Source organism: Mobula hypostoma, chromosome X2 (genome assembly GCF_963921235.1).
Source record: "Mobula hypostoma chromosome X2, sMobHyp1.1, whole genome shotgun sequence".
In the NCBI taxonomy this organism is placed as follows: Eukaryota; Metazoa; Chordata; class Chondrichthyes; order Myliobatiformes; family Myliobatidae; genus Mobula; species Mobula hypostoma.
Window position 1 is genome coordinate 42,274,764 of NC_086129.1, and position 14,001 is coordinate 42,288,764.

General features: G+C 40.1%; 1 protein-coding gene across 1 annotated transcript in view; it reads left to right on the forward strand.

Annotated features, from left to right (window-relative positions):
- Window positions 1-14,001, forward strand: part of gkup (glucuronokinase with putative uridyl pyrophosphorylase) — a 92,262-nt gene that overhangs the window by 12,864 nt on the left and 65,397 nt on the right. The window contains exons 3-7 of the mRNA XM_063038160.1: window positions 3,775-3,819; window positions 5,107-5,260; window positions 5,344-5,415; window positions 7,678-7,766; window positions 12,991-13,147. Of these exons, the coding sequence (XP_062894230.1) occupies window positions 3,775-3,819; window positions 5,107-5,260; window positions 5,344-5,415; window positions 7,678-7,766; window positions 12,991-13,147 (517 nt within the window). The remainder of the gene's footprint in view (window positions 1-3,774; window positions 3,820-5,106; window positions 5,261-5,343; window positions 5,416-7,677; window positions 7,767-12,990; window positions 13,148-14,001) is intronic.

The window sequence follows — 14,001 nt, forward strand, 5'->3', positions numbered from 1 at the left end:
ACTTTTAATAAAACCCATTTGGTCTTCCGAAATAATATAAGGAAGTGCTTTTTCTAATCTGTTTGCTAATAATTTAGAAAAAATTTTAGAATCAACATTTAATAAAGATATTGGTCTATAAGATGCACATTGAGCAGGATCTTTATCCTTCTTTAATATTAAAGAGATTGACGCTCTATAGAAGGATTCGGGAAGTTTACCAAGTTTTAATGAAGCCTCCAGAACCCTAAATAACCAAGGGATTAATGAAGGTGCAAAAAATTTATAAAATTCCGTGGTAAACCCATCAGGGCCAGGAGCTTTCCCCGGATTCATAGAAAAAATAACATTCTTAATCTCATCAGTGGTAATGGAAGTATCTAGCATAGAAGATATATCCTGTAAAATCTTAGGGAAATCTAGGTTATCTTAAAAAGTCATTCATATATTTAGAGTCTCGTAAAGACTCTGATTGATATAAGGAAGAATAAAAATCAAAAAAGGCTTGATTAATCTCAGCATGATCAAGTATCAGTTGATCATTTTGATTATAAATCTGATTAATTTGAAATTTAGTATAATTAGTCTTCAGCTGATTAGCCAACAGTTTACCAACTTTGTCACTATGTACATAAAATTCACTTCTTGTTTTCTTTAACTGATTTACAATCGAGGACGAAAGTAATAAACTGTGTTCCATTTGAAGTTCAGTTCTTTGTTTATACAACTCCTCAGAGGGAGCTGTAACATATTTCTTATCAATTTCCTTAATCTTGTCCACAATTACCAGCTCCTCCTGCTTCAGCTTCTTCCTCAAAGCAGCAGAATACGAGATAATCTGACCACGAATATAAGCTTTAAAAGTATCCCAAAGGATGTTCATAGAAATATCTTCTGTATAGTTAATTGTAAAAAAAAAAGATCAATCTGTTCATTCATAAAGTTAACAAAATCCGAGTCCTGAAGCAACAGCGAATTAAAACGCCATTGTCTATTATTTTGTGTATTGGCCAATATTTTAATAGAAAGCTTAAGTGGAGCATGATCCGAAATGGTTATAGAGTCATAATCACATTTAACCACTGAAGAAATAAGACGAGAGTCAGTTAAAAAAAAAAATCAATTCTTGAATAGGAATGGTGAACATGTGGAAAAAAAAGAAAAATCTTTTTCCTGAGGATGCAAAAAACGCCAAATGTCCGTCGACCCAGAATCAGAGAGGAATGAGTTAATCAAAGTTGCAGATTTATTGGGTAAGGTCCGTAAAGGAGCCGAACGGTCCAAAACTGGAGATAAACAAGTATTAAGATCTCCGCCCCAGATTAGTGAAAACCCATTCAAATTCAGGAACAGATTAAAGAGTGTTTATAAAATTCTGGACAGTCCATGTTGGGAGCATAAATGTTAACCAAAACTACCATTTTATTAAAGAGTAGTCCACTAACCAATAGAAATCTACCATTCGGATCAGAAATAATATGATGTTGTACAAAAGTAACTGAGGGGTCTATAAAAATAAAGACACCTCGAATCTTAGTGTTAGAGTTCGGATGGAACTATTGATCCTTCCAAAATTTAAAAACACGTAGTCTGTCCCCCCTCCGCACATGGGTCTCTTGTAAAAATAAAACGTGCTTTAAGTCTCCGGAATACTTTAAAAACTTTTTTCCTTCTAATTGGATGATTAAGACCGTTAGTATTCCAAGAGACAAAATTAACTCCAAAATTGACTCCATAAACCGTAAAGTCAACCCGCAAAAAAAAGGATTGACAATAGGTCCGACCCACGAACCCGGAAAGGGAACAGAACAAACGAGAGATAACGGGAAGGAGAACACAACCAATGCTTCGGTAATGTAAGTAGCCCAAGAAGAAAAAAACTAAAAAGTGAAGCCCCTCCTACCACCCCCTACCCCATGACCCCAAAGCTAAATCTAAAACAGACCAGCCAGAAAGAAGCAAGCACTAAGACTATCTCCATGACTTCCGATAAACGCTCACTAAAAAAAAGTGTAAGTATAAAAAAGATCAGCTAAAATTATAAAACAGTAAAGGAATAAAAAAAAGTAGACTAGTTAAGACAAGCACGATATAATACAAAGAAAAAGCCAGTAAATATAAAGAAAACCATAACGAACAACAGACCCTATGATTAAACAAAAAAAAAGAAACGAGATAATTAACATAGCCTGGTTAGGAAAAACTACAAAAAGTACATTTGAAAACTACAAACTTTAAGGCCTCAAAGGAAATACGTGAAATGATGCTGAGGGAATAACCACCCAGAATCCCCAGGGAAAAAGAAAGGAATGACGCAGTTGAAAAAAAAGTTTGGCAACCATGTTAATTAAACCAAAAATAAACTTTTCTGCCCATATAAAGCAAAAAAAAATTAAACCCAACAGATTAACAGATCAAACAGAGATAATTAAAAATTACGATTAAGATGTTGAAGATGAAAATTGATCCAGGTAACTCTGGGCATCTGATGGAGAATCAAAAAAACGGGGAGCCCCATCAAGTGTGCGAATCCTTAAACGCGCTGGGTAAAGCGGCACTGGTTTTAAATCCATCTTGTAGAGTTCCGACATCACAGATCTGTAACGAACCCGTTGATCCCGAATCTGTTTGCTGAAGTCTTCCACGAATCGAAAATAAAGATCCAAAAAATCAATGTAACCTTTAGATCGAGCGAATCGAAGCAATTTCTCCTTGTCTTGAAAGTAATGAAATCGTAAAATAACATGCCGAGGTTTATCTGACTTAGACGAATATGATGGAACTCTGTGAGCCCGATCCAATAATGGTGGTTGGTCAGAAAATACGGTGGGAAATGCATCTTTTAGAAGTTGAGAAAAAAACTTTATAGGGTTGTCAGATTCAGCAGCTTCCTGAATACCAATAATTCGAATATTCTGCTGTCGCATTCTGGATTCTAAGTCAGAGTTTTTAAAAAGTCAGAAAGTCAAGTTTTTTTCTTCATTACAGTAATTGTTTCTTCGATTTTCCCCATCTTGAGTTCATTTTGTTGCGTGGATTTTTGAAGATTAAATATAGCAGACTGATGTTCCATGATAGATGTTTGCATTTTATCGATTGCATCGGCAATTTTCTGGAGATTAATTGAAATTTCCGCATGAATCAGCTCTGTTATAGAGGTTGAAATTTCCATTTGAATTAGATCCGATATAGCTTTCAAGGTTAACGATGGTTCAGTTGGAGGAAGGTCGGTACCTTTCGGTCTAACCGGAGGTTTGCCGTCTTTCCCATTTTTCCCATTCTTAGACATAGCAGACCGTAAAAGCATCCGAATATCAAAAAACACAATTTGTTTCAAAGTACTATAAAAGTTGATGCCTTAATGGTTAGCTTAATATAGCTGATCATAGGAAAAAAAACTCAGAGGTAATGGAGCGAGTCAAGAACACGACTTCACTCCATGAGCTCTACCGGAAGTCTCCAGGAATGCTGTGTTCTCGAAGGCAATTTTCAGATGAGATGAGAGCAAAAAGAAACCCCTATGACACTATTTTGGACAAGAATGCTCCCTGATGTCATGACCCATGCATATGCTTCAAATTACATCATTAAATCATGTACCCTGTTGTTTTAATTGGATCTTGATCTGTAGAAGCTAGCAGCCATGTTTTCCACACTACAGCACTTTTCAAAAAAGTATAATAAGCACTTCTGATGTTTGAGGCTGTGAAGGTTTCTAAGACCGTTCTTTTTTCTATATACCTTCATCATGGTTTTACTTTGCATATATACATATTTCCTCTGTTCTGTTTGCAGGCGTAACCTCTTCAGTGAAGTCTACCTCATCACAAATGCAGACAAGTGAGTGTGTTTGTTCCGTTGCTCAGATCACGGGTGAAGTAAAGTCCAAGTCAAATGCTGTCTGTTGTAGATGCAAAAGAAAGAAGCTTTGGAAAGTATCAGAGCCAGGTAGCATCTGCAGAGAGGAAAATAGGCTTGGCCATTAACAGGAAGATAAATGGTTTCAGCTAAATTTCAGCAGGGAAAGAGTGAGGGTGGGGCTCAAAAATGAATAAAATGTAAATATCTGAGGCAGGACAAGTAAATTTGGCTGGGATCCATTTTGCATTTTTCAGACTATATACTAGTTGAGCAAAAAAAAAAGTGAATTGCATGCTGGAATCTAGTCAGAGGGAAGCTGTAGGTTGTCAGACATGGGAGTGAGTTACCAGCTAGAAGTCTAACTGAGGGTATTGTATAGTATTTCATGGAATGTTGCAGAATCACCCTTTCCAGTCCATTTCTACTTGCCATTAAGAGAGTGTTGATTTGCCTGCTGGAAGCTCTGCAGTCCCAGTGGTGAAGGGATTTTAAAAAAGCACTGTGAGGACGAGAATTTCCGATTTTTAACCTGGGGAGAGTGAGGGAGTGTGAGTGAGAGAAGGTTGCGTTCTCATGCCACTTTTCCCTCTTCAAGTCATGGATTTGTAATGTGTGACTGACAAAAGTCAGCCCTGTTACCACAGTGTATTGTGCAGATGTGTAATCATAGTTACTTACCACGGTTACTTAACTTATTCAGATCAGTGTCAAATTTCTTAACTGAATTCTTGAAGCTTCATCCACACAAGTGGGGCGATTGCATCACTTTTATGATTTGTAGATGGTGCCGGGGCAAGGGACAGAGACAGAGTTACTCACCATGAGACAGCCAGCCTGATTTATTGTGTAGGCAAAATAGACGTCAAATAAAAGACACAGAAATGTCTTACAAGCTGGAATCCAGTTAAGGCAGTGAGTAGATTTAACACAATAACTCAGAGTGGGTGAGTTTTTGGCAGATTAAATTAATGGGAAGGTTTGATATGATACATTGTAATGCAGAACTCTGCCATGTGCGGCCCCAAGCCCGCCTGTGAAAGGAGTAGGGGTGGCCATGGGGCTAGCAACCCCATCCTGTTAAAAACCCAGAGCTACAGAAACGGCAACAGACGCTCCAAAGACCTCACTCCTGGGAGAGGAAGGATCTGGCGAGCTGCTGTCGGCACCCGGTAGGGGTGATGGGCTGAAGTAAGTTTAAGTATTGAATGAAGCTGAAATATATCCGCTCTGCAACTTTGGATTTAACTTGCACTTTTTCACTTTCAGATACAAGTACTATGAGCGATGGGCAACTGCCAATGACTTCCCAACGGAAAACATTATTAATGATGGCTCAACTACCAATGAAACCCAGTTGGGTGCTGTGGCTGACTTTGAGTTGGTGGTCAGTAGCAAGAAGTTCAGTGATGATGTCATGGTGGTACGTATTCCTTAAATGATGACACTTTGAGGCTGTGCATGCATGCTTGAAATATTCTAATATCACAAGCTTTGTATTTCCAGATTGCTGGGGATATGCTGTGTGAAGATCTGAACTTTGATATCGCCGAGGTCCTCAAATTCTTCAAGTTTAAGGTCAGGTGGGAACTTCAGTTCCTTGTTTTCACATCATGTTTAATTGGTCCAAAAAGTCCTGTTTACATAAGGAATCTTGGGGAAAAGTGCTGGAAGTTTAGTCTTGCAAACCGTGAATTACGTACAACTCATATGTACAAGCAAGTGTTTGGGATAGATTTGCCACATGCTGCAGTGCTGTGGGCATCATGTACCGTATGAGAACTTAGCTTGCAGTCACACTTCTGACTTGCGAATTGTTTGAGTTACAAAAGAGCTCACAAGAATGAAACCCATACACTGGGGAGAACCTGTAGTTGCCTGAAAGGACTTAGGAAAAAAAAAAATTATTTGGGACCTGTCAGTATGTATTGCTCATCGCTAATTGTCAGAATCAGGTTTAATCTCACCAGCATATGTCGTGAAGTGTGTTAAATGTAGAGAACTGAGTTAAAATAAGTAGTGCAGAATAGCAAAAAATAAAAGTGGTGAGGTAGTGTTCATGGGTTCAGTGTCCATTTAGAAATCGGACGGCAGAGGGGAAGAAGCTGTTCCTGAATTGTTGAATATGTGCCTTCAGGCTTCTGTACCTCCTTCCTGATGGTAACAGTGAGAAAAGGGCATGCCCTGGGTGGTGGGGATCCTTAATAATGGACGCTGCCTTTCTGAAGGCACCACTCCTTGAAGATGTCTTGGATACTACAGAGGCTGGTACCCATGATAGAGTAGACTAATTTTACAAGTTTCTGCTACTTGAGAACTTGAACTTGCCCTTGAGAAGGTAGTGGAGAGCTGCCTTCAACCACTGCAGTCTTTCTGGAAAAGGTACTCCCACAGCGCTGTAGAGGAGAGAGTTCCCGGATTTGGAGCCAGCAACAATGAAGAACTCTGGCTGGATGTATTCACCAAGCAAATTGGAGGGAAATCAGAGGTGGTGGTGTTTCTGTTTGTGCTTCCTTTGGGGGTTGAGGTTTCAAGTTTTGGTGTAACTCTGGTGAGTAACTGCATTGTATTTTGTAAGTAATCTCCAGATTTAGATTCAGATTTGTTTATCACATGTACATCAAAACACAGTGAAATCCATCGATTGCATTAACAGCCAGCACACCCAAGGACGTGCCTAGAGATAGCGCGCAAGTGTCGCAACACATTCCAGCACCAACATAGTGTGCACGCAATGTTCAGCAGAGCAGCGCAAGCAACAGCAAGAACAGCAAAATAAGCCCCTTTCCTGTCCTTCCCACCCTCTCAGGCATCCAGACAGGCCTCCAACCACAGGATAGGCCTGTTTACGGGTCTTCAGTCCTTCTCCCCAGATGCTCAGATTTGCAGGTATTGGGCCTCCAGTTTCAGGCTTCACCCCAGGGCACCGATCACAGGTTTGACCTTCGGGGTTTAGAATGGTGAGCAGGGTATTAAACCAGTGAGCTGCTTTCTCACAGACAGCAAGGCCTTCAGCCTCTGAGTCAGTCATTAAGCAGCCAATTTTGTATTATTGCTACCCTAACCCATTTTATTCTCCCCCTATTCCCATCAATTTCCCCCCCTCCATATCCTACTATTTATCTACACTCTAGGGACAATTTATGGGGGGAGAACAGGAACACTTGGAGGAAGCCCATTTGGTCCATGTGGTTGCGGGGAGATGCACCCAACAGTGCAGGAGTTCAGACTTGAACCCGCGTTTCTTGACTGCTGAGGGAGCTGCTCCAGGAGACGCTGCCTCACCGCTCAAGTGACACCAGCTCAATTCTACTGCACTGCCCCTTAGTTCTGTATGGTGCTGAGCAGTTTGAGAATCGTTAGATAAAGATGAGAGATAAAGGTTGTCATTATTTGGCACTTGTTCATTGAAGCAAGCAGTAAAATGTGTCATTTGCACAATCCAAATATGTGCTGGGGGCAGCACAAGTGTTTCCACACTTCTGGCGCCAACGTTACATGCCCCCAACTTACTAACCCTAACCCGCATGTCGATGAAATGTGGGAAGAGAGCAGAGCATCTGGAGAAAACCCACATGGTCACGGGAAGAACGTACAAGCTCCTTACAGACAGCAACAGGAACTGAATCGCAATGGCTGTAATAGTGTTACGCTAGCCACTATACTAGCGTGCCACTCGCAGCTGCACTTTTCAAGGAAAATGGAAGCTATAGCATCGTACTGCTGATGTGCTTTGTAGATGATGGAAGGGGCTCTCGGGGTAGAATGAATTTGCAAGCAGTGTATCTAATCAGTTTGACTTGCCAATGGTGACTGCTATGCTTCTGTGTTGGCTGACAGAAAGGTGAGCTGGCCATTTTCTACGAGATGGAAGAAGGCGAGAAGACTGAATCCAGGGGGATAGTTGAGGTGTGCCCCCATACACACAGGTACTGTAGGTCACTGATTGGAAAGGGCGAATTATTTACTGTGAATCAAGTAATCATGAAAATGTGCAGAATCAAAGTATCCAGTCTGCCCATCATGCGTTGTGTTTCGAAAGGCAGTAATGACGGCTTCCATCTGCCAGACCTGTTTTTCTTGTTCAAGTCAATTTTGCACCTGCTGCCTCGGCCTTTGCAGGTAATGTTGCAGATCACAGCAATTCCTTGCATAATAGAAATGCCCCTCTCTGTCTTTGTGCTACACATGCCCTTGCACTTCCTCCCTCACCACCATTCAGGGCCCCAGACAGTCCTTCCAGGTGAGGCGACATTTCACCTGTGAGTCGGCTGGGGTGATATACTGCGTCCGGTGCTCCCGATGTGGCCTTCTATATATTGGCGAGACCCAACGCAGACTGGCAGACCGCTTTGCTGAACACCCACGCTCTGTCCGCCAGAGAAAGCAGGATCTCCCAATGGCCACATATTTTAATTCCACGTCCCATTCCTATTCTGATATGTCTATCCACGGCCTCCTCTACTGTCAAGATGAAGCCATACTCAGGTTGGAGGAACAACACTTTGTATTCTGTCTGGGTGGCCTCCAACCTGATGGCATGAACATTGACTTCTCTAACTTCCGTTAATGCCCCTCCTCCCATTATTTATTTATATATATATATATATTTTTTTTCCTTTGTCTCTTTTTTTCCCTCTCTCTGTCCCTCTCACAATTACTCCTTGCCTGCTCTCCATCTTCCTCTGGTGCTTCCCTCCCCCTTCTTTCTCCCTAGGCCTCCTGTCCCATGATCCTCTCATATCCCTTTTGCCAATCACCTGTCCAGCTCTTGGCTCCATCCCTCCCCCTCCCACTTTCAAATCTCTTACTAACTCTTCCTTCAGTTAGTCCTGACAAAGGGTCTTGGCCCGAAACGTCGACTGTACCTCTTCCTAGAGATGCTGCTTGGCCTGCTGCGTTCACCAGCAAATTTGATGTGTGTTGCTTGAATTTCCAGCATCTGCAGAATTCCTCGTGTTTACGAAAAGAAAGCAATTCTAGCTTTTCCAGTTTTTGTAGTAACAACACAATTCTTTTTATTCTGAAATATTGTACATTTAGAAGAAAAATCATCAATGAGCCTTGAAAGGAGATAAGAGTTTGGATAATTGAATGCTTAGTGGAAGAGGTAGATTTGGAGAATAAAAGCAGAGAACTTGAGGGGTGAAATCTTGGGGAGAAAATGCCAGAGCCCAGGTTGAATGCTTGGTTATCAGTAATGGAATGAATAGATTTGTTAGAAGAAAAGGAAGATTGCAAAATCTCAGAGGAGCTAAGATTATGGCGAATAGGAGAGGCAAGGGCAAATGGGATTATAAAGTAAAACTCTTTAAATGGATGATTACTGGCCCGAGGGCTAATGTAGCTCAGCAAACATGGGGTTGTCAGTGAAAACAAGTGATTGAAGAATCACAGGGGACTTGGGTGTGTTTCAAGCACTAGATGTTCATTATCCATGTACTGTAGATATAACATCCAGTGGAAAGAGTCACAAAAAATTTTGCATAATATCTCCACAGGACAAAGGGAAGATTTCAGAATTGTGCACAGGCACAAGAGATACTGCAGATGCTGGAAATCTTGAGCAATACACACAAAGTGCTGAAGGGACTCAGCACGTCAGGCAACATTGATGGAGGGGAATAAACAGTCAATGTTTCGAACCAAGACTCTTCATCACCTGATGAAGAGTCTTAGCCTGAAACGTCGACTGTTTATTCTCTCTCCCACCACCTCCCCCCTCCCCCCCGCCACCCCCAGCTGTTGATGCTGTCTGACTTGGTGAGCTTCTCCAGCATTTTGTGTATTTTGCTCATGTTTTCAGTTCTCCTGCAAACCAATAATATTAACAATTGATTACATGCCTGATAAGGTACAAGGGGAATAGTTTAGCCATCTTATGAATGGATGATAGACAGCTCCGGATCATGATGTGATGCTAACCAGGCTCGCTGTTCACTGCCTCTGAGCCAGAACAATGGCTTTTGTATTCTGTGACCTTTTGAGTATCCAGCTCAAAGTGCCTCATTACTGATAAGCAGCCATGCAATTTGCAAGGTTTCTCTATGAGACCACAGAAATGGAATGTTGTTAAGTCTCACTATCTAGTTCTTCATTTTGTAACATTGTCTGTGACCATTCGATTTGTAGATTATCTTTATGCATGCTTGCTTTGTGAAGCTGCCACTTCAAGTGGGATGAAAAGTATACTGCAAGTTGGAATGATTTCAGGTCATTTGGTTGAAGTCTCGCACATTGATATAATTCCTGTATATCTCTATCTTTAACATACTTTTTAATGTCTAGTGGGCAGAGCAGGATACAATCTGAAGAAGTACATGGAATTAATAATTGTCCATTTCAGTGTAGAGCTGTTACCTGCAAGACATAAATAGAGGAATTGGCTCCTTACGGACTGAGATTTCTTGAGAACGTTTCAATGCTTTGGTAAAGCAGATGTCCAACCATGATTGCTTCTGGATTTGGGCTTTCCAGAAATTTATGGGTCTAAATTCAAAGTATGTCCTAAAAAGACTTTGCAGCTTTTTTATCATTGGTTGAAATCCGCTCTGAACTTATTGATACAAATGCAATTGATAATAAGTTCAAGTACAAGTGTAAGAAGGACAGGTGAGAGAAAATGGGGAACAATGGTCCAAGTTATCAGCAGTAGTGAAAATGCTTGAATTAATTACCAAGGAAACAGCTGAAGGATACTGGGAAAATAATAAAAGGCTTGGATAGAGACAGCATCGATTTATTAAAAAGAAAGTGTGTTTGACAAGTTGAAGGTTCCAGTTAGATAAGAGGGTATCAGTGGATATGGAGTATTTTACTTTCAGGTGGTGTTTGAAAAGGCACATATGAGGCTATTAACCAAGAACATGTGTTTGAGTATGATTTGATGGAGGAGGAATAAAAGGAATACATTTTAGTTGGGAGACTATGACTAGTGGGTGCCATAAGGATCAATACACAAAACCAGATGCCAGTGCTGGTTGTGAGGAGAATACAGAAATGCTTTAGGGATGTTGATAGACTTAAGTTAAATGAGTTAGGATATGGTGGATGGAAAATACTGAGGAGAAATGGAGGTTATCTAATTTAGTATGAGTACAATCAAAAGGTGAAGTATTTTGTAAATGGTGAGAGACTGAATGGCGTTGATGTGTATTGGGTCACTTCATATGTAAATTGTTAAAGTTGACTTGCAGGCCCATCAAGTAATTAAGGCAGCAATATACAGAAGGATTTGAATGCAAGAATGAACACTTAAAAGGTTACTGTCTGGATTGGGGGAGTGCAATGACATACTGTATTGTGCACTCATCTCCATGGTAGTGGTTTGATTCAGTTGGAGGAAATTCAGCAAATTGGGCCAATATCAATGGGATTTAAAATCAGTGAAAGATCAAAGAAATTCTCATGAATCTTGGCAGGCGAAAGGCAGGGATAATGTTTCTGACTAGGTTGTCTGGAAATGGGTGTTACAAACTCAAAGTTGAAAGTTAGCCATTCAGTACTGAGATGGGAAGAAATTTTTTCAGTAATGAATTTTTGGAATTCTTTAGTGCTGTTGGAGCCTATTCACTGTACATATTCAAGACAGAAGTTGATAGATATTTTTGTAGTAAGAGAATCAAGACATATGGGATAAGTGCAGGAAAGTAGGCCTGATGTAAAATGTTTTACCTTGTGACATTATTGAGTGGTGGAATGGGCATCAGAGTCCATAGCAATCTTCCCTCTAATTTGTAATGACCAGTGTGCACAAAAATCTTGTGCTGAGCATTTTTTTTTTTGCCCAATGACAACAACATGTGCACACTGAATTTTATATATAGAGGTATTCATTTTATCAGCTAGCAAAACACTGTCAATGAGAACTTTGATCTCCTCTGGGTTTGATCATTTTCGCTCTCATTCATCTGTACTCATAAAACGCAAGTAGCAGGTCTGTAGTGGGTAATGAGGATTTTCTCGTCAGAGCTTTTGCACACCGTCCATATGTGATTTACTTGCTAAATGATGCTTTAAAAAGTCAAATTTCCAAAGATCACTTCACTTCTTCCCACTTGCAAATTCTCCAGCAACTTTTGCGTCATGACAATGCACGCAGGTCACACCAGCTTCTGTATTGACATAAATATTTCTCATAGCTGTACGTTCCTGACCTCATGAACTTTCAGAGTAGCAGTTTCTACTGTTTCATTAAGCCATTCCACTTTGAATGAACTCGCAGTTCTTTTGCGCTTCACGCTCTTTGCTTCTTTGGAATTTGACATAGTGTATCAATAATTTCTTCAATTTAAGAAGTTTCAATAAGCCAGTTGTAAAATCTGCAGACAAATCATCCTCTACCTTGTCAGCACTGTCCATATCAGAAACTAGAAAATGAAATATGATTGTGAAATATACTTAATATGCCAACGAGGTAAAGGGTGACAACCTTTTGTGCATAGTTTAAATTCCTTTGTGCACTAGTAGCAAAAGATGTGTGAGTGTATATATATATACACACACACACACACACACACACACCACCCCCACCCCTTTAGAGGAAACACTGGTCAGTAGCTTATTCCTGCTTCTGTTTCATATGCAGGTTTCCCCCGCTATCCGAAGGTAGAGCGTTCCTATGAAACTGTTCGTAAGCCGACATGGCATAAAGCGAAGAAGCAATTACCATGAACTTATATGGGAAAAATCTTGAGCATTCCCAGACCCAAAAAATAACCTACAAAATCATACCAAATAGCACATAAAACCTAAAATAACACTAACGTATAGTAAAAGCAGGAATGATATGATAAATACACAGCCTATATAAAGTAGAAATAATGTATGTACAGTGTATCAGAATCGGGAAGATTGAGCCAAAACCGATTTGTAGAAAAAAAAATCAACATGTACACGCATGCGGACACACCTGCCCGCGCAAGTCTTCACGGTCATGGTAGTCTTTCTCGGGGTAACCACAAGTTTAAAGCAGGTGTCTTCTTTTGTAAAAGCGAAAATCCTCTTTCGGTTAGTGAAAACAGGTACAAATGTAGGTCTTTTGTAAAAGCGAAGTGGCGTAAAGTGAACGTTCGTAAAGCGGGGGACACCTGTATGTACAGATTTAATGGCAAGTACATCTGTACTAAAATGCTTGGGGTTCTCTGCTTTCAGAATCACCAAGTTTTATGAGAAACCGTCCGCAGATACCACAACATCAAGGCTCGCCAGTGTGGTCTTTTATTGTTTCCAGAAACAGACATTGCCCACTCTTGGAGAATATTTGATGCACTATCCACAGGTGAAGGATCGAGGTCTTGGGAAGTATATGGTGAGAAAACCTTTCTATTTTTAGACTCCAAAGTCTGTCAGTACAGCAAGAATTGTACATGCAATAAAGGAGTTGTTCTACTAACACTCAATGTTAAATTTTGAAAGTGTCTTAAGCAGGACAATGAGACAAAACTCCCTGTAAGGAGGGTCAGAACATTTTTGAGTGCCGCTTGTATGAAGGTGAAAATACTGAACTTCAGGCTACGTCCACACTACGCCGGATAATTTTGAAAACGCCGGTTTTGAGTAAAAACGACAGGCGTACACACTAAGCGTTTTTCAAAATATCTCTGTCCACACTAACACGGATATTTGGGCGAATCTCCTCTGCTGGGCACGCGCAGGACACACAGAAAACAAGCGAAGAGGAAACAGTATACTTAATGCGTGTTTGTCCAGTTACAGAGTAGAAAAACTTAAAAGGAATTGCTGTTGGTTCTCGTGCAGGAGGACTTAAAACTTAAAAAAAACACAAATACTGGGGCATATGGAGGCAACCGACAGGGAGTTCATGGACAGTATGACCCGGCTGACGACGAACATTGAAAAACTGACTAACTCTGTTGCATTAATAAAGCACCTTGTTAAATGTATAAAACGTCTTTTTTTTTTAATTTTATTTTTATTTGGATAAGGAATTCACAATTATCATGTACTTTTTTCACACATATAACCTTTTCCATTTTTTTTATATGTATAAAACTACAATTATTTATACATTCTTAAGTACACATTGAGATGATATAAAAGCAAAATAAACATTTAAATAGATAATTATGTACTGTGGTAAATCTAACCTATTAGACTAAGTAATGAAATTAGTTGTTAAGAAAAATGGTAATAATAGTTTCC